This window comes from Hippoglossus hippoglossus, chromosome 8 (assembly GCF_009819705.1).
Source record: "Hippoglossus hippoglossus isolate fHipHip1 chromosome 8, fHipHip1.pri, whole genome shotgun sequence".
NCBI classification, from domain to species: Eukaryota; Metazoa; Chordata; class Actinopteri; order Pleuronectiformes; family Pleuronectidae; genus Hippoglossus; species Hippoglossus hippoglossus.
Genome location: NC_047158.1, coordinates 19439549 through 19460160, shown reverse-complemented (window position 1 = coordinate 19460160; position 20612 = coordinate 19439549). Strand labels below are relative to the sequence as shown.

General features: G+C 43.1%; 2 protein-coding genes across 4 annotated transcripts; one reads left to right on the top strand and one right to left on the bottom strand.

Moving 5' to 3' along the window:
• The first annotated feature begins 3034 nt into the window (after window positions 1-3034).
• mmd2a (monocyte to macrophage differentiation-associated 2a) lies at window positions 3035-10974 on the top strand. The gene is made up of 7 exons (XM_034593166.1): window positions 3035-3395; window positions 6891-6972; window positions 8112-8272; window positions 8588-8662; window positions 8747-8848; window positions 9030-9099; window positions 9756-10974. Exons 1-7 carry the CDS (start codon window positions 3283-3285, stop codon window positions 9957-9959), a joined length of 807 nt encoding a protein of 268 aa, XP_034449057.1. The 5' UTR covers window positions 3035-3282; the 3' UTR covers window positions 9960-10974.
• Window positions 10975-11264: 290 nt separating this feature from the next.
• Window positions 11265-18638, bottom strand: ap5z1 (adaptor related protein complex 5 subunit zeta 1). 3 transcript variants are annotated; one of them, XM_034593080.1, is made up of 19 exons: window positions 18519-18638; window positions 17630-17767; window positions 17201-17378; window positions 16585-16735; window positions 16331-16443; window positions 16070-16244; window positions 15831-15884; window positions 14808-14948; window positions 14593-14630; window positions 14115-14277; window positions 13810-13988; window positions 13571-13713; window positions 13345-13463; window positions 12799-12926; window positions 12594-12691; window positions 12304-12436; window positions 11831-12045; window positions 11477-11743; window positions 11265-11422 (listed from the first exon to the last, which is right to left on the bottom strand). In XM_034593080.1, the coding sequence occupies exons 1-18, from the start codon at window positions 18557-18559 to the stop codon at window positions 11491-11493; spliced, it is 2460 nt and encodes an 819-aa protein (XP_034448971.1). In that variant the 5' UTR covers window positions 18560-18638; the 3' UTR covers window positions 11265-11422; window positions 11477-11490. The 3 variants fall into 3 exon arrangements, with proteins under 3 accessions (XP_034448971.1, XP_034448972.1, XP_034448973.1); XM_034593081.1 differs by having other exon boundaries at window positions 11265-11429; window positions 11484-11743; XM_034593082.1 differs by lacking the exon at window positions 15831-15884 and having other exon boundaries at window positions 11265-11743.
• Between the last annotated feature and the right edge of the window lie 1974 nt (window positions 18639-20612).

Below are 20612 nucleotides of genomic sequence, written 5' to 3'. Positions count from 1 at the left end.
CGCACGGGACGCGGCGTGAGGAGCGTCTTAAAGAGACACGAGCCGGTTCCACGCGAGCTGTCAATCAAAACCCATCAGCTGTTTAAACTGTTCTAGTTTCCAGGGAAACGGAGAAACATCTGGAGCCAACACCTGGAAACACTCTGCAGACACTGTTCATGACTTCCTCCAACACGCACGGTCAATGTGTGCAAACTGTGTAGGGCATGAGTGTAAATGTCAATAAAGTATTAGATAAATGTAGAAATACAGAAATATAGAAATAAATAAATGTAGGAATATGTAAATAGTGACCTACAGGTGTAGTGTATTGCATGTGCGACAAAAACTGCGAGAGGAGTAGCACGACGACATTTGAGGCAGAAGAACGAGGAATAATAGTTACGATAAGAAGTATGGGGAATAATAGTATATGTGCATTCATTGCATTACTGCACACATAATTAATAAATACATAAATAAATGTAGGAATACATGGATAAATAAATAAGCGTAGAAATAAATGTAGAAATGTAGAAATACAGAACTATATAAATAAATATGTGTAGGATTACATAAATATTTAAATAATTAAGTAAATGCAGAAATACATAAATTTAGATATGAATAAATATGTATCAAAAAATACACGTATAAATGCATAGATAAATAAATGTATTTATATATTAATAATTTAATGAATATGTTTGAAGGTACAGAAATATCAAACTGCATTTATTTATCTATCTATTTCTTAATTAATTAATTATTTATTTGCTTTTCTACTGTTCACATGTGTGGTTTATATATATACATTTGAATGATTTATTTAATAGCTGTTATTTTTTCATACGTTGCATGTCACAGGAGACACAATCTTCAGACCCACGTTCATAACTTTTCAAAACAAAAAGCTCCAATTCAGCTCGATAAATAGCATGGCAGCAACAGAATTCCAGAATGCCGGAAAACAAAAGTCAAAATTGCACCAAATCTGACTCTGCACTTCTCTGGACCGTTAACAACACACGAGCCAAGTGTGAAGCTGATGAGATGAAGTGTTTGTGAGAATTCTGAGTCATATACAGACAGACAGAAAGCTGCTCGTGGAATTAGTGGGTAGAAACTTGTGAAAACCATCTTTTCACTTCAACAACACTATTGTTCAAGGATCTCAGATCGATTCTCTTCGGGGGCCGGCTCGTTTTTTTTTTATTCCACATGAGCTGTGTTTGAAAGGAGCACGAGCGTGATGCAGTAACGACTGGAACGACTGGAACAACAGGATCTGAGGCTCGGGATGAGAAGGACACGCTGACTGATGTGATGCCTTTGACTGGAGCGTAATTTGGGCTGTGAGTCACAGATCTTGTCTGCGTGTGTTAGTTTCATCACGCCGTCAGTTGTGGGTTTGAGCGTGTGACCGATACAAACTATTGAAACAACAGGAAGCTCGGCAGTTGGGAAGATTCTGAGTGAGACTGACTCTGCAGACAGCTGCCGCTCATCCTGTGTGTGCGGATCTCACAGAACAAAAGAAGGATGTCGAGTAGAAACACTGTCGAGTAGAAAAAAGGCAAGAAAATAAAGCAGCACATCTGAGGAGATATCAGACCAGCACGATGAACCCTCATTCACAAATACCTCAATACAGTTGGTGCATAAACTCACATGTCGTCCTGATAAACACAAATTGTAAAGTGAAGTCTCTGAGTGGCCTCGGCTCTGTTACAGTGTGTAGATACATTTTATATTAATATAAAGAAGGATAACAATAATGAAAATAATAATAATGATACTACTGCTACTATGGTACTACTACTACAACTACTACTACTGATAATACCAGGATTTGGTCACTTAAAAAAGATTTAATACAGCGTTAATCTACATGATCACACACACACACACACACACACACACACACACACACACACACACACACACACACACACACACACACACACACACACACACACACACACACAGTTAGCCGTATTTACACTGTATTATTTACCTGTACAAATATGCTCATGCCTTCCGTCCACTGATATTTTGAATGTTATCTTTGAACACAGCTGTGGCGGTAAATGTGTAACACGTTTCGATGGAAGCTTGGATGACTGTGTGTTTGCATAATGTGTCTGTTCTGTTTCACACAGCTGCTGCCACACAGGGCTGCTGCTGCCCACTGTTATTGTTGGACAATATTTAATTTTCCATTCAGTGTGTGTGTGTGTGTGTCTGTGTGTGTGTGTGTGTGTGTGTGTAAGTGATTTGCATCAGTGGATCTGCGAAAGGACAATTTGCCTTTTTCTGACACTGTGAATGTGGCTGCTGAGCTGGAGATAAAGTGGAGCCACATCTTTTAAAATATCACTTACAACATAGACGTTACTTAAAATGTATGTTCCACAACATTTCAGAAGGAAAAACTGTACTTTTGTACTGCACTACTTTTGTCTGATAATCTAGTTAATGATTAAACACGTCCTGTTTGACTTGTGAATCTTCACAGTGTGTTTCCACTTTTAATCTTTATTTAGTTTCATCTTTTGGAATAATATCAAACAAACTCATGATCTCTCCTCAAGACTCATTCGCTGTATTTTCTCCTGAAGGTCTGATATCGATTGCAATCATTTTTTAATCTTTTATTTGATCTTGTTTTAAACTAATCTCATATTCTTTCTGTGCTCGATTGCTGTTGGATCTTCAAATTGCTTTTTAACTGTTTCCAGTTGTTTGCTTTTTAATTATTTCCCATTTGTTGCCTTTACATTTGTCCATGTTTAACCTTTAACCCTGTTTTGAGAGGAGTTGTGTAGATACAGTTGCATTTATCATCTATTATCACACTGGGCTGTATTGTAAATAAGGTCAATGAGTCGTAATAAAGGTTGAATGACTGAGTGAACTTTTCTCTGCGTGTCCAACATGTTCACGTCAGCAGCAGTGAGCTGCAGCCAGTTGGAGACGTGTTGTGGGGAGGGGCTGCTGTTTGCTGCTGTGTTATCATCAGGGGGTGGGAGGGGAGGAGGGGTTACAAGCCCAGTCCCGCGGAACATCCTGCAAACACATCCGAGACTCTAACTAAACTCCGCACAGCTTCCCCCGCACTGTGCGCCGCGCATCGCCCGCGCCGCGCTCCGCCGGATGGCTGCGGGTGTCTGGTCCCCAGAACAGACCAAACAACGCTCCGGTCAAAAGTCGAGCAGCTGAACCGTGGAGCGACTCTGCAGGTCGTTGTCCCCGCTGGACCTATGTGTTGGCGTCCGGACGCACGGCGGTGGGACATCCGGAATGGGGACGAGGCTCGCGGCTGTGGCACAGACGGAGCGCGAGCGCACCAACGCGTTGCGCGCTCACGACCCTCGCACGCACGAGATGGACTTGAGGAAGACTAAATTCGGAAGGTAACGTGATTTAGTCTGGAGAGTTTGGCTGCGAAGTATCTGGCACCAGAGTTTCTCATGTGCGACGGACCCATGTTCATCCATGCGCACTGGCACAGGGGCAATCAGAGGGATGTTATAGATTAGTGTGTGTGTGTGTGTGTGTGTGTGTGTGTGTGTGTGTGTGTGTGTGTGTGTGTGTGTGTGTGTGAGTGAGAGAGAGAGAGGTTGGCTATGACTGATTTCATTTTTCAGTTTCACTTGATTTCATGCACCAGAGTTCTTCTCCGACTGTCACCAATTACTAATGGGTATCGAACAAATTAATTAAATTTGTTCAAATCAGAATTGACAAGTTGTATCACCACAATTGATCAAATTAATTTAAATAATATATCCATATATATTTGTGTCAAGCCAGTTGTGGTGTGATGTTTTCATGTGAGGATGTGTGAAAGCTTATCTGCACAGGAGAACAGAAATCAGTATTTTTATCTTAAAGTAATTAATAAACAGCTGATAAAAGTACTGAATAATAGTTGAAGTAGATTAAAGTGACGGGGAAACAGTGGAAATCTGCAGCTAAAATCATAAATAAATACTTTGAATAGTTCGCTGTAAAAGAAATGGGTGAGGATAAACACTTTTTACCAAAAAACGAAACACTGAAATGAATAAACAGAAAGAAAGGGAATTGAAAGTGATGAATTAACAGCTGAAATACATGGCTAGTGTGTGTGTGTGTGTGTGTGTGTGTGTGTGTGTGTGTGTGTGTGTGTGTGTGTGTGTGTGTGTGTGTGTGTGTGTGTGTGTGTGTGTGTGTGTGTGTGTGTGTGTGGGAGATGGTGATAATCGTGAGAACCAGAGTTGTTGTCCCGGAGGAGATGAACTTGATCTTCAACTGGAAATAGGAATAGTCGTGGAGTGTACACACACACACGCACACGCACACGCACACGCACGCGCACGCGCACGCACACACACACGCACACGCACACACACACACACACACATATTCCTATAATGTACACTATATCTACCAGGATCCAAAGTCTCTGATCCTCTTAGATGCAACCGATCCTATTAATGTATGGAATGTGCTGTAAAGAGCTTTTAGAACTAAAGACTTTATGTGTTGACAACATGGGTTTTACACGGACACACACACACACACACACACACAAACACACAAGAAAAACAAGTGTGTGCAATGAAATAATTCAAGTAGCAGGAAGAGAGGAAGGAGAGAGAATAGTGAGCCGGCGATGCCAACAATGTCCTCTCTGATCAGAGCCTGTGAATCCCTATCCCTTCCTTTCAACTCATTACACACACACACACACACACACACACACACACACACACACACACACACACACACACACACACACACACACACACACACACACACACACACACACACACATATACACACACACACACACACAGGGTTGTGTCATAACCCATTAGCGGACATCAGAGTCCCACATTCAGGTCCATTGATAGCTCTACAATACCGCAACAGAGAAATACCGATCTCTTGTCATGCACTTGGCTCAGCATGTGGAGCGGCACGTAGGAAGAGAAGAGGGAACAGCGGCCGTACGACAATCACAGCTCCACGTAGAGTCGCTCAGACATTCAAGGTGATTATAAGTCTGTGTTTCATTTATTAAGTGATATGAAGTTGGGAAGAGTCTATTTCATGAATGTGATTGACATCAATAACGTAATGTTAGTTTAAAAAGAGAGAGAGAGAGAGAGAGAGAGAGAGAGAGAGAGAGAGAGAGAGATAGGGAAAAGTAGGTTTAGAGAAAATATGTGTGTGAGAGGTGTTTAGTGCTGGAGAGAGCCAAACCAGACCCACAACAGGAAAACACCGCAACATTCCTGTTGTGAGCATTGTGGTGGCGAGTGCACACACACACACACACACACACACACACACACACACACACACACACACACACACACACACACACACACACACACACACACACTTGCACTCCTGTCTTTGTCGGGGGTCCGTCTTAGACCTTGAGAGTGAGGAATGTAAATATTTGGGAAGTAAAGACATGTTGGTTTCTCCATTAAGAGCCTGTGGACTCAGACCTGTGTGATCCACTGACAAAGACAGACAGTGACTAACACCTCCAGTCCCCACAGTGTCCTGGTGAACCCGAGCCGAGTCCACTCGTCAAGTCCTCAACATTTTCTGGATCCCATCAACCACCACCAGTGTATAGACCCCGGGGGGGAGGGGTTTCCTATACTATACAGATACATACACACCCCCTTTCAACCTTGATGACATGGGGGGGGTAAGAATTCTCCACATGTCTTGATTCATGCTTATTGCCAGTGAGATGTATTTGTCTGGCAGGAAGCTTCGGGCCATCAGAACCAGAACCTCGTGACAAAACAAATGTAAACAAATATATACATATCTAACATTCATATTTTATGTATATTGTTCTAGTGTTTATCATATTTACACACTTTTCCATATTGTTAAAATGTTTTATTTATGCTTACGGACAAACATACCACAACTAATTCCTTGTATGTGTAACCTACTTGGCAATAAACCCTGATTCTGATTTAATTGTAAAATGCTGTTCACACGGCAGCGTCATATTCAGACTATTGGATTATTGGTGTTGATGTAAACATGAGTACTGACTGTGGGAGGAGTCTAAAAATAATAAACTCCAGTGATATGTATAAGCGAGTGTTGGTTAAGTGAATCTAGTGTTCGACTGCTTTGAGTTGGGATTCGTGAGCTGCTGCCGTAGTTGGACTTGAGCGGCCATGTTACCTTCCTCTACTTTCTTCTTCTGCCGCTTCCCTCTCTCCTGATGGCTCTCTTCACCGTGCAGAGTTAATAGACCGTTGCAGCAAACGCCGTCGGCCTAAATGTGTAATCAAATAACACAGCTGACCGACAAAGGCACACCTGTGGCCCTGCGCGAGCAGCCGCATTCAAGTGTGTGTGTGTGTGTGTGTTTGTTTGTTTGTTTGTTTGTATACGAGTGTGTTCATCTTCATGTATAAAATGTGGTTTCGTAACATCTCCAGATGTGTTTTTCCCTGTAAGCAGGGATTGAGAGATTTACTGCTGATTAAATAGCCTACACAACACGCACACACACACACACACACAAGCGGAGGGACATACAGTAACTCATAGCAACATGATAAAGGATGCAAAAAACGAATGGTCAGCGGTATCCTGTTGTGGTCGTGCAGACAGGGACACCGGGGGTGCCCATAGCAACGCAGACAGTTTCCCCAGTAACGATGAGGCACAGTAAAATTCAGACAACGTGATGTGGATTAGAGACTGTAAATCCCCCAAGAATGACCATCACACACACACACACTCACACACATACATACACACACACTAACACACACACACTTGGTCTTCATGGGTTCCGCACACAGTAACTTATTAACTAATAAAGCCTTGAGATCTAAACTCTCTTTCTCTCCTTCTTTCTGTCTCGCTCTCAGGTTCATGAACTGCAGGGCGCCATCCAGCAAGAGATATCAGCCCACCGACTATGAACATGCCGCAAACTGTGCCACACATGGGGTCAGACAAACACACACACACAGAAACACACACACACACAGAAACACACACACTCTCTCTCTGTCCCGGCCTCCTCTTGGGTTTTCTGCGTTCGTCAGTCAAGGGAAAAGATGGATTGCGAGGAATGAGGCAACATGGGGCGGATTTTTTGGCTGAGCTTTGGAGGCAGAGGTCTATAATCTGTGATTCATCCTGTAGCTTTCTCTAATCTGCTGTAATCCCTGTGCTCTTCTGCCTCCGAGAGAGCAAGACAGCGTGAATGGAGCAGACAGACAGGATGAAAACAGAGTGCAAACACGACCATAATTACTGTAAAGCCTTGAATGGGGCAGGATTTACTGAGGTTGTATTTGTTGTAATTTATATATTCACACATTCACGGGCTGCCAACTTGCCATGTTTCTGTGGAGTGTGCGGAATCAGTGACATTAATTCTGAAAGTGGACATTTAGTGAAATATTCCTGTTTGTTTTGATGAGAGTCGCAGGAGAAAATTGACACCGCGGTCGTGTCTGCAAGTTCAACATGAAGCCGCCTCTACGGCAGAATGTTTTCTGAGCCTGGTATAAATAGAGGCAATGGGGGAAACAGCTCGACCTGCTTCTGCTCAAACAAAACAAAATCCCTCAGGTTAGAGTGCTGCAGGATTTATTGTGACTTCCAGGACGTCGTTACTGTAACGTTGAAGAAATAATTTGTCCGGCACATTTACTACAATTTGTCATTTTTACACTTTGTTGTGTGGATCGAAGAAATTAGAGAAAACATGTTAATGCAGATGTTTTGGACAGAGTCAGGCTAACTGTTTCCCCCTGTTTCCACTCTTTATGCTAAGCTAACAGGTTTCTGGTGTCAAAGACAATTAAGTTAACTGTAACAAACTGGCCTGTTATTTGCTACATTCCCAGTAATTTTTGGTATTTGTATTCCTCCGTGCCAACGTGAACATGATATCGCAAAAACATCTGGAGGGAATTTGTTCAAATATGGGTGATGGAGGCGTGCAACTGCAGGGCAGTCATTGTAGTTAAGAGAATTTTAAATTATACCGAGCAGTTGTTAACGTGAAAAATCTTAAACAATGAAAAATGCCATAAGGAAACAACAATAATATGAAACTTTGTGTTTCTCTGTTGCAGTTGTGGATCTTACCGAGTCTGGTGGGCGTGTCGGTGCTCTACTTCCTGTCCGTGGACCAGTGGCATCGTGTCGCCGCCTGGCTCTACGGGAGCGGACTCACCGGCCTGTTCGTCACCTCAACACTCTTCCACACGGCTGCATGGAAAATTAGCCACCTCCGGTCCGTGTGTGTGTTTGGGTGTGGGTGTGTGTGTGTGTGGTTGTGGTTGTGTTATTACTACTGTCCTCTTCATGTGTACATATGGAGACAAACAAACTTTCACTCTCACCTACACACTACTATCAATTTAGAGTCTCCGATGAACTTGCATTGAGGCAACAGTGGTCTGCCATGTACTGGAAAAATAAACCTCAGTACCATGTAAAGATTTATTGGATTTTAATATGTTATACTCTGGTGCCTGTATCAGTTAATGTTTAAATGTCTTTTACGCAAACTAGATAAATATATATCGTCTCTTTTTCCTCCGTGTAGGAGAGTGGAGCAGCGTTTCCACATGTGTGACAGAATGGCCATCTACTTCTTCATCGCTGCTTCCTATTCGCCCTGGTGAGTCACGTGACTGTAGCCAACAAATCCCATAAACAACAGCGCACAGTGAATATTGACGTGCGTGTGATGTCTCTCCCTGAGGTTGATGCTGAGGGAGCTGGGGCCCTGGACGTGCCACATGCGCTGGCTGATCTGGGTCATGGCCTGTGTAGGATCCACGTACGTCTTCTTTTTCCACGAGAGGTAACACGGCCGCTCCTTCTGTCTCTCTGCTCCGCGTGTCCCGGTCTAACAGAATTAACCTGAAACCAAACTGCCGTCCTCGAGTGTTTACAGCAAACAGTGGTCTGCTGTTTGAAGCAGAAACAACCACGTAGGGAGACGGAGGCTTTGTCTTTTCACGTTCACAGTTTTCTACCTGCAGGTACAAGCTGCTGGAGTTGGTGGGATACGTGGCCATGGGGGCTGTTCCTGCTGCGGTCATCCTGTCCATGGTAAAAACAAATCACTGACTTTTAAGAACCAAACTAAAGTTTTCCCTCTTTAAAAGCTGCAACACACTTCCTGCTACTGCGCGGGAAACAAACAGAAGTTTTTATTGCCCCTAGAAACTTGAAACTTTTTGAGATACAATATAATGTCTCTGCTGACGGGGCGGTTCAATCCTATTTGATAAATCATAACGTTAGCATTTTGTAATAAATATATTTAAAAAACAATAATGGGTCCATTTTCATCTCTTTTACCCTTTCTGTGACATTCAGCCCGAAGACCATTCATTCTGAAGCTCTGTGAATATATATATAATATATAATATAATATAAATATTACAGAGGCAGCTGCAGGGCTTTGAAGTCTTTTGCAAACGTCACTGAAACAGGAGTAAAGAGAGTAAAACATTTGTTTGGGACAATTTCCTGCAGATTTATTCACATTTGCAGATTCAACCAAGTAAGTTTGGGAAAATGGCAAAAAAGGAAAACATATATAGAATATAAAACTCCTGGGTTTAAGCACATCAGAGCTATGATAAAGTTAATAAAGTCCAGACTTGGAATATAATCTCATATCTGTTTGTATCCTTCATTCTTTAAGATCCTTTAAATCGCTACCGACTCTTTCCCTCACAGATTCCTCTGATGTGTTACAGGTGGAGCGCTCTGGCGTGTGTGAACTGGCGGTGGGAGGTGTCTTCTACGTGGTGGGGGTGGTCTTCTTTAAGAGCGACGGCCTGGTCCCGTTCGCCCACGCCATCTGGCATCTATTTGTCGCAGCTGGAGCAGGAATTCATTATTACGCCATCTGGAGGTACCTGTACGTACCCGGGCCGCTGCTGCTGCACACGGCGAGGTGACCGGCCGCGCTCGGCTGGAGTCGCAGGGTCCGACAGGAAGTGACACGACCAAGAGAAGAGTGTTTGAGTGGTGAGATCACTGGGTTTCCTGTTGACCCTCAGCACCGACCTACAGCTGAGGATCAGGTGACTTTCTCCCCAGGTTGGACCAAAACCCCTTTAGCGTTTAGTTACTGTGTGATTTGGCCAAACCTGTAAAGACTGATAATAATTTATGATTTTACTACACAGAAATGTATAATTCTGATTAAAAATGCTTTTGATCACAAGGACCAACTCTTTACAAGAAAGGAAGTAAAAGTCAAACTGTTCCTCGACAAAACCTCCTCAGCTTGTAAACTTGTGCCAAAATTGACCAGACACACATTCCTTAACAGCGGTGCTCGGAGCCAGATGTGAACGGAGGAATTCAGTGACACAGTTGCACTGATTTTTAATTTCCTCTAACCTACTTTTGCACATCTTCAAAATATGAAAGTGTAGTCAGCCGATTAACTTCAAAGTCAAAGTTTACAGTTTCAGTTTTTAGGGCCGATTTTTTATTGCATTTGCCTCTGAGAGCATTTAAAAAACAAAACTGTGAGTCCAACATCTTTGCTGCCGCTGGTCTTTGATTGTCACAGGTTAATTCAACTGCTGTCACCAAGTATTATCTGAGGGACACATTAATATGAACAAACCTGACGAGAGAATACAGTTAAAACACAAGGAAAACTGACGATAAACAGACCCGTTGTGATTTTAAATTTGATTGTGAACCGTACAAAATCTGTTCTCATGGTTTTACTGTAATGTGATTTAAGAAATCTGAGCGCTACTGTAACTCGGACAAATGATAGTTCAACAAACCTGCGAGGCTGTTTGCATTGATTGTTTAGAGGACGATGATTAGCAGGATTCTTTAAGTGATTATCTTCGCGCACTTTTCTATCGACAGCAGGGACGATTCAAGAAGAATTTCATGAAATCCTCTGAAAATGAACGAATTAACACATGGGGATTAAATATATGTAGAGTATATATATATATATATATATATATATATATATATATATATATATATATATATATATATATGCAAATTTCTACTATTTTTATACTTCTTCCAGCATTGTATAGATCACAGTTTTCAGGTCTTCCCTAAACTCTAGTAGTTCAGCAGAATCTGTTTTATCAGAGCACTTACTCAGGATTTTTATTTTTGAAATCAGATGATCTATTTTGTAAAATGTTAAGTCTGTGAAATCACTGTAATAAAAAGAGAAATGATATGAGTGATTTGTTGATATGATTCATGACCTTAAGTTTCATTTCAATATTATCGTTTATTTACAAAAGTAATGTGCAAAAAAAAATCAAACAACAATCACTGAGATGCAGATTTGATGTAAATCCAGGTGCTGAGATGTGTGTTGTGCATGTTTGTTTGTGTGTCACTGTGTGTGTGTTTGTGTGTCACTGTGTGTGTGTGTCACTGTGTGTGTGTTTGTGTGTTTGTGTGTCACTGTGTGTGTGTTTGTGTGTTTGTGTGTCACTGTGTGTGTGTGAGGCTGGTGAGGGTTCGCAGTTGCAATGACATGGACAAGTTCGTGTCTCGGTGCCACTGTGGTGTGGTGACATGCGGGGGCGGGGTCAGGACACTCTGAGCCACACCGGGGGTCCTCAGCAGCGACCACAACTCCTCCCCCCTCGTCACTATGGCAACCAGGTCCTCCTCGTCAGAGCACCAGGCCACTGAACCCGCTCTGCTCACGGTTCTTAGCTTGGAGAGGAACAGAGAAACCCTACAACAGAACAAACACACACAATTGCACCACATTGCATAATATGAGGTATAATAAGATAGTTTGATATCTAGGCGCGTCACTCACCTGGGGATGAGGTCATGAGAGCGTGATGCCAGCTTAGCGAGAGCACTAATGAGAGTGGTGATGACTCTGGGGGCGGGGCAAGACGCCCCAGGGGGCGGGGTCGATGAAGTTATTTCAAACAGCACCGCCTCCAACGTCTCAAAACAGGAAGTGATGAGCGTCACAGAGCAGCGACTGTCGCAGGAAACAGAGAGGTACTCTCCCAGCGCCCACACCTGGGAGCCAAACAAGTGGAAAAGGAGTTCGGAGTCAGGTGTCATTGTTTTTGGTGCGAGACATTTGAATACTCAGGAAATGATTTGCCGCTCGAAATGTGAGATGGGATCAATGGGATCTGATGATCAATGTCAGGGACATTGATCATCAAAAAGACGTTCTGCCTCATGAGGACCCGGCTTTGGTCCCCATGACGTCTGCTGCTCCTGCTAAAACCATAAAGAGGCAACAATAACAAGTTCACACAGTTTCATTACCACGTGTGTGTAGATTTCTTCTTTGCTGTAGACGCCGGCTGTGGTTCCAGCAAACTCCAGCAACACATGAGACTGGTCCACTACCAGAGAGGGGTGGAGCTTGCACAGCCTCAGCAGGTGGCAGCTGAACACCCTGCAGAAACAAAGAGAGAGAGAGAGAGAGAGAGAGAGAGAGAGAGAGAGAGAGAGAGAGAGAGAGAGAGAGAGAGAGAGAGAGAGAGAGAGAGAGGGATGAGGCGAGTGGGGAGATGTTGAGCAGAGTGACACTGAAGTTCTGTGTGAAGTTCTACCTGTGTATCTCCTTGACGTATGTGGGGAGGTTGAGGAGGAGTCTGCTTCTCTCCAGCATCACCAGGATCAAATGGGCTAAAAGCTTCTGGTCAGCCACCTACACACAACACACATGCACGGTAGTAGAATATCCAACTGAAACTAAACACCCAGCACTTTAATGCACAGTGGTTGTATTTGTGAAAGATCATTTAATGTCTTCACCGTGATGACGGTGTTGAAAAAAATGTGCAACAGCACCGGGACCGTCTGGGAACACTGAACAACCCTCGGCCAATCAGCCGACTCAGCGAGGAACTCATGGAGCGTGCTCAGTCTGTCGATCGTGTCCCCTGTGGTGGGGGGAGAAAAACCAGTTTCAATGACCAAACTGCTGAAACGACTGATGGAACAGACAATCTTTACAACCATAATGTATTTAATATGAATATAAATACATAATATAAATCACTGTGGCATTATTTCTGTACGAAGAGCAGCTACAGATTTCCAGAAGAAAAGCCAGTATTTTACAATTTAGAGCCACTGAAAGGGGTTGAAATGTGTGATTTGTGAGATCTGAGGATTAAGTCGTAATAATTCATGAATAAAGTCATAATTTGTTTCTTCAGTATGGCCCTAAAACTCCTTTGTAGTATTTAGATGGACTATATTACCTTAACAAACGCCATCTAACATCATAGCAAGTAAGTGCAAAAGTAATTTTTCTAAGATGTCGGACTATTCTTTGAAGTGCGTTCCTGTGATTACCTGATCCGGCCTCTGGTCGAAGCAGGTAGAGAAAAAGGCCCCTGAACGAAGGGCTCCGGAAGGCGTCCAGTGACAGGAGCCCACGTCCACCTGGCTCGGAGATGGGCGAGCTCGTCGACCTGCAGAACCCACAAACAGAGGATCAGTCAGATGTTGGTAAAAGATGTGAATGCACTGAAGCCCAGTCAGGGTGGTTGGTAGGTTTTTCTCTGACGTGCACACGCACCTGAGCTGCAAGACCAGCGTGGCAGAGAGACAGGGCAGGTCGAGCAGCGTGTGGAGCAGCTCCACTGCAGTTTCAATGGTGACCAGAGAGGGCAGCAGATCCACGAAGTCATCCACCACCGCTGGGCTGTCCCAGGCTAAAAACTACAGAGCGAGAAAGAGAGCATAAAGTATCCCACTCATTAGTTTACAGTTAAAGTTTGTGTTTGAGTATTTGGATGCATAATCTGTGATCGTGACCTTCAGCAGGTTTGGGAATGAGCGAGGATACTGCGGGACTCGCAGCTGCAGGCTCCCGAGGTTCAGTCGTAGGAAGCGTAGAAGCTCATGGGCCAGAAAGGGATCGTTGAAGAGCTCGGCGGGGAACCGGCCAAACACCAGCTTCCACACGCTCTCACAGTCCACCGCCGCCATTTCACCTGCACAGGTTCACATTTAGCCATTTTGTACGTATGAGAACTACGACGCACACATACATTTTCTTACTGCTGTATTTACAAAGAGAAGCTGAATTAGAGCACGTGTGTATTGATGCATACACGTACCATGGTTGAGGTAGAATTGTGCTATGGGCAGCAGGACTCTGGCAAACGTCAGGTCGGAGCTGAGACGACCGAACAGGGCCTTCACACACGGAAACGTTCGGTAGACCAGTGACGTGTCCTCCACACACACACAGTCCAGGATACACACGGCCTCCACCAAACACTAGGGAATGATACAAAATCTGTTTAACAGTTCTGCCTCGAGTAAAAGGGAAATGTTTGTGTGATGTTTTTAAAACTTTTTCTCTGTCAAATCTGTTTCTTTCATTTTTTACTAATTTTAAACTTTCTTCTTGAACTTGATGGTCACTTTTGTTCATACTCATCTACTTGAGGATAGAAAAAGATGATAAGTAGATTTTAAGTTATTAATAAGATTTGATTAGTGCCATAAACATATGGTGGATAGGACTGGGAGAACCTGTAGGAAAGTATTGTTTAAGAAGTGTATATTTGCAAGTATAAAACATGGACTCACCGCTTTCTGCAGCTCGGTGTCTGTCCGTTTCAGTGCCTCTGAGACACAGAAAAGAATCCACATCAAAATGTAGTCTACTATAGTGTTTCATAGTATTTAATACAATGTACAGTTAGGAAAACAAACAAACAAACTTGAATATGAACAAGTTGTTGATTTATAATCTGCTTTACTGGTGGCACAAGTTACTCTTTCCTGGTCGAACACAAACTCACTGCGATCGCTCTGCTCGATGAGGCGTAAGCAGTACTGGAACGCCTTCTCCCTCAGACGCTCCTTTGGAGGCAGCAGTCGGCTGGAGGAGGAAGTTGCCGAGACCATGGACACCACTGAGCCGTCCACCTCCGACCGGTCATCTGCAACACAAGAGGTCAGGAAGGAGAATCACGAGTCAGATGATGTTTTTCCACACATGTGGACGGGGATCAGTCGTCTGTTAGAAGGTTTTTGATTTCATTCAAAATTAAATTAGTGGATGATTTACAGAAAGAAATGTTATGAAGAGAAGAGAGCAGAGCCAGGAGGGGCTGAATAAATCAACGTGCGTAAGATTTGACCCATTTAAAAAAAGGAAATCAATACCTCGGGTTCAATGTTAATTTGACGGTGGCCACAAATAAATCAATATATGGACACGGAGAAGCATTAAACATATTTTGGGGTTCATTATGAAACTGCAGCGGGTCAGAGGACATCGGGACACATTTCCAACACCACCTCCGGATGTGGTCGGAGTGATCGGTTCCCCAGACTCATTGAGGAGGCGTTAAGGTGCAATCATGACTGGATTACTCAGATAGGATGTTAATACAGAGCTTGTAAATTCCCCGGTGGCAGATTATTACAATATGATATTACATTGCAACATCTTACGTATACATGAGTAAAAACCACATATTTATCGGGATTACATAGAATATAATTTGATCCAAGTTGGTATCAACATGACAAACTATCAGAGCATCCGTTTAGTCATTCACCACAGTGATTCATTCAAGTTTACTGAGTCATCAGAAGATTCACGTTAAGGGCGAAAGACGCACACACACCAGTGAAAGTGTCGTTAAGAAAGTCCATTATCAAGATTCATCTGTTGAATTAAATGCGGTTGTGAGTCACGATCATATCAGGAGTTGTGAGTTGACCTGTGTCACCCCGGAGTTAGAGAACAGAAGATGTAGGAGTCACAGCTTCTTAGAGGCGCATGCAGGGAAGGTCAACAAACTCGCAAATCTTACCATTAGAAAAGGAGTGGGAGTGGGAGAGAGAGAAGCTGAGCTGTAGCCTGTTCGCTGGAGATGATGAAAACACAGTACAGGTCATCGGACAGGAGCCATTTAAATGTATCACAGCCATCGTGGCCGATTCTTTGTGGCTGTTGTTCCTTGTTTGTACTTTGTGGCTATGACATAAAGTAATGAGCTTCTCTTGCGTGGGAAGATGAAAGCTTGTGGTTTGCACCAGTGGAAAATCATACCAGTATCTGCGAAGGCGTTGCCACTAGGAGCAGAGTGGTAGGTGAGAAGCCAGTGATGCAGCATGGAAAAGGAGTAAACATTCATCCACTGGTCCTCGGTGAAGCCTTGGCCCACACACAGCACAGTGAAGAAATCCCCAGACACCGTCCCGTCCAGCTCTGCTATCGGCACCGGCTGATGTAAATAACACAAAATACCACAGTTGAAGGATCAAGAGAAAGCTTTGAAGACTGGTTTTTAAAAAAGGAGTGTAGATTTACCTGTCGCGCCCTGGGTCCTGTGAAAAATCCACCTGAAGAAGCTCCGCCTCCCTGTATGATGCTCGCATAACGCAGCCAATCGACAAGCTTTTTACTCAGTAGGGTGACGTTATCTGTGGGACGTCCGGTGGGGAGAAGGGAAGGTTAAAAAGCTTTGCATGTAAAGAACTTCATCATTGATTAACAATTCCCTTGAACTCTCTGTCTTTAGATTTGCTGGGAACTTAAGTGGTTGGTGTCGGTTTGCCTGTTACCTTCGTTGAGGCACTCGGGGCTGTGTGTGAGGACGGCGTTGAGGACGGGCAACGTGTGTGTGAGCGAATGAGTCGGACCCTCAGGTTGACGGCTGTCCAGGCTGCGAAGGAGCTGAGCGCACAGAGATGACAGATCGGCTCTGGATCCCGCCTGCAGGGGTCAAAGTGTGGGACAGAGTTTAGAACTAGAAACAAAACAAACAAATGAAGCCAACAGAGCAAAAAGTATGTTTTATAATAAGTAGTCGTAGTAGTGTGATAGTAAACTGTTTTCTGAGGTTTTCACAAAATACAAAGCAGGTAGTTCGGGTTAAGAGTTGTGGCAAAATGACTTAATGGATTTGATCAGTTGATCGTCAAGATTTTACTCATGAAGATTCATGATTTATTCTCTGAGAAATCAAGGAAAATGTTGAAAAATACCCTTAAGAAAGAAAAGATATATCCCTGGATCTGCCCCCTGACCCGGACCTGCACCAAACTGCATCCTTCCACACTCGTTCTTGTAATCTGTCCAGTAGTTTTTGCGTAATCCTGCCAACTAAATCTACTTAATCTACAAACGCCAATGAAAACGTTATCTCCCTGGTTGAGGTAGTTATGTTGAAGACGTCACCTGTGAGAGCAGCAGGGCGGCGGAATGGCTGTTCAGCTGAATGTTCTCCTCGTTGTAGTTCAGTTCCTGGCCAGAGAGGGGCAGTGTCTCTCTGAGCACAGCTGAGCTCAGCACCTGAAGCGGCTCCACTGGTAAAGAGAGGAGAGATAACAGCCTCCTGTGTAGCTCCGCGGGCAACCTGTGGTCAGGACAACAGAGGAGACACAAGACCAGGGGGTTGGACGAGGACAGAGAGGTTCATGTTGTATATTAAAAGGTTTGGTTTATCATAGGAACTATAAACAATATGGGTTTAGAGAAGGAGAAGCGGGGGAGTCTGTGTGCAATGCAAATTGAATGGAAAGACGATAGCAGAGTGGACAGTGGCTCAGTAATATGAGCGGTGTCGGTTATGGGATATGCATATGAGGCGTGGGCTGCAGCTCTTACGTCCTGGTGTGCTTGGTGGCAGAGAGGATGAGGTGCAGCCGCTGCAGGGAGTCCATCGTCTCATGACCGAACTCCTTCCCCACGAGCAGCTTCACCAATCTGCCGTAAAACTTCTGCAGCTCGGGCTCCTGGATCTCCCTGAAACGAGATGACACCGTCTCTGAAAAGTCTTACTGCTGAAACCTGAACGAATCATATTTTGATGATAGATTAATCTTTTTGATTGCTTGTCGATTAACAGTGCGAACAATGTTAGTTCACTTCTCTACTGCCGTTCTCCGAAAGCCTGTGACAAAGAGTAAATGGGTCATTACGCGTCAGAATCATCACATGTTTGGCTGCACTGTCACAGATCTTTAAGAAATTTGGCATGTTGACCAAGTCATATGAGAAACAGCGTATCTAAAGTCTCTGATCCAAATTAAGGACAGATATGCTCCATCTCTTTGAACTCAGCATCCAGTGATGACCTGGGAGCCCATCAAGGAAGTAGTGCATTGTTGTTTTGAACGTGCCAGAAGATTCACCAAACAAACTCTCTGATGATATTAAGTTTTTTATAGACATTCACAGTGCTGTTATTTGTATATTTGGGACATGGAGCTTGACAGGAGCTTTAAACGACGTGAGAACCATTTTCTCTGTGACCTATAATAAGAAGAAATGAGTCAAAGTCACTGAGTTTCCCTCAAAAAGTTCAGACTTTAGTTTCCCACAGGATCTGTGACGGGGTCATGACCCAAATACACAAACATACTGTGGACTAGGCAGGGTTTTGGTAAGCTAGCTGCCTTTAGCCCAGTTAGCATAGCAACAGCAAACAAAGAGTAAAACGGAGAAAAAACGAGTTGACGGAAGCAGGAATTCATCTTGATTTATATTTCCTTACCTCGCTTGTTTGATCAAACTCTCTGTACCGTGAGAGAACATGTTTCCAGGACATTTACTCGGTTACACCGGACTGCAGCGGAAGGTAAACAGTCCGCTCCCTAATGGTGTCCTGACTGCAACTCACGTGATGCGACTTTTAGTTCCGCTTTCACAACAAGGGAGTTTTTTTTAGTTTTTGCCCCAAAAAACTTTATTTAGAATCAAAAACTTTATTAAGAACAAAGACGGTGAATGAAAGCAGACTGAACACGAAGCTGTAAAACACTCTTTGATAAAAATAGGACAAAATTGATTAAAATAAAGGGTCAGAGGTCTAGTCAGGAAATAAAAGTTGCATATTTTCATAAATAAGTAAGCCATTTTTTTTTTTTTAGTGCTTATACTTTATATTTAGCACAGAAAAATACATACAAAAATGGCAAATAAAAAAATACAGTGCAGGAGGAGGCAAAAAACCCAGAGTTTATTCTAAAGCCTCTACCTAAATATGGTTATTTCACAAAATTTGAAAATACAAAAGTGACACAAAATACTATGACCTGCTATGAAAGTCAGGACATTAACAATGTAAAGCCTAAAAAACACTAATATCAGTGTAAAAGATGTGTGTGTGTGTGTGTGTGTGTGTGTGTGTGTGTGTTGTGTTTAATTGTATACACATGCAATAGTCGTAAAACTGGTAGAAAAGAGAGCAAGGGAATATTTATATTTACAATTAAATAGAAATAAAATATTAATATTAAAATATTAAAACAAAATACTACAACTACTTCTGAGGTTTCATAGGTTAATAGACACACGGATGAAACTAGACTGGACATGAAAGTCAGATGTAAATATTGCTGCTCTCTCACTGTTTGCTGCATTTGTTTGCTATTTGCTTATCTGACGACTTTACTCTGTAGAGATGAGGGTTTAAAAGATTTGGATCCACCACAGTTATTCAGCGGTGGGAGAAATGTTTGGATAATTTTCCTGTGTTCAGATTTCTGTACGGTAAGTACAGAACTTTAAATAGCTAACAGAAGTGAAACATACTCATTATGCAGATATCCTAATTCAGTATCAGTGACGGAGGAAGTATTCGGTGCCAGGCCCCATTAGAGCAGCAACACTGCAGTATTAATACAAGCAGCTTTCACATAGATGTTGTGGAAATGTTATATTTCCCCCTAAAATAGTGTGAGAAGCGACACTTGAAGCCACTTCAGTATTTCCATATTCTGAAAAAAAAAAATTCAGTGCAATTACATGCGTATAGTGCAAAAACACAAACATACAATATTATAGAGAAACATCTGTCAAAGTTTTCATTATGTCTGATTACTGAAAAACACGAAACTTGGAGGAAGGATGTGGTTTCGGGTCAGGAAAGAATCCAATGACAGATCCAGGAATTGTGATTCACTTCCTTTGCAGCATTTCCCAAATAGCACTGAACACAATTGTAAACTGCGGCACCAGAGCAAAGAACTAAAGTCAGAGGTAAACGCCTCAGCCTTGGTGGAGGAATGGGCTCTCAGTGATTCTTCTAAATTGGCGGCCACAGATTACACATTAACATCCATGCACAATTTTCCAATTAAGTAAGGTGCACATTTTCAAACAAGTTAGGATAGCGGCACTTCAGGGGCCAATCAGATTCCAGTTGGGGCTGGTGTTCCACCCCCCCACCCCGGGTCCCCCCTGGCAACTCCCCTGGATATCATGCAGTTTAAAGTTTAAAGTTTAAAAAGCACTTTCTATTACAAACCTTTAATAAGTTACTACATCAGTGGTGATGCATTGTGTGAAACAGGTTGTTGCTCTCTCACCTCCCTGCAGTGAACTTGTTATTTCCATCTGAGCTCACACAACGCCCACCTCTCTCTCTCTCTCTCTCTCAGTCTCTCAGTCTCTCAGTCTCTCAGTCTCTCAGTCTCTCTCTCTCTCAGTCTCTCAGTCTCTCTCTCTCTCAGTCTCTCTCTCTCTCTCTCTCTCTCTCTCTCATTCTCTCTCAGTCTCTCTCTCTCTCTCTCTCTCTCTCAGTCTCTCTCTCTCTCTCAGTCTCTCTCTCTCTCTCTCTCTCTCAGTCTCTCTCTCTCTCTCTCTC

Coding starts and splice junctions, on each gene's coding strand:
- mmd2a (XM_034593166.1), top strand. CDS start 3,283: ATGGGGACGAGGCTCGCGGCTGTGGCACAGACGGAGCGCGAGCGCACC. Junction 3,396..6,890: donor AGGAAGACTAAATTCGGAAG/GTAACGTGATTT, acceptor TCTCGCTCTCAG/GTTCATGAACTGCAGGGCGC. Junction 6,973..8,111: donor CAAACTGTGCCACACATGGG/GTCAGACAAACA, acceptor TCTCTGTTGCAG/TTGTGGATCTTACCGAGTCT.
- ap5z1 (XM_034593080.1), bottom strand. CDS start 18,559: ATGTTCTCTCACGGTACAGAGAGTTTGATCAAACAAGCGAG. Junction 17,379..17,629: donor GCCACCAAGCACACCAGGAC/GTAAGAGCTGCA, acceptor TCCTGACCACAG/GTTGCCCGCGGAGCTACACA. Junction 14,278..14,592: donor ACACCGAGCTGCAGAAAGCG/GTGAGTCCATGT, acceptor ATCATTCCCTAG/TGTTTGGTGGAGGCCGTGTG.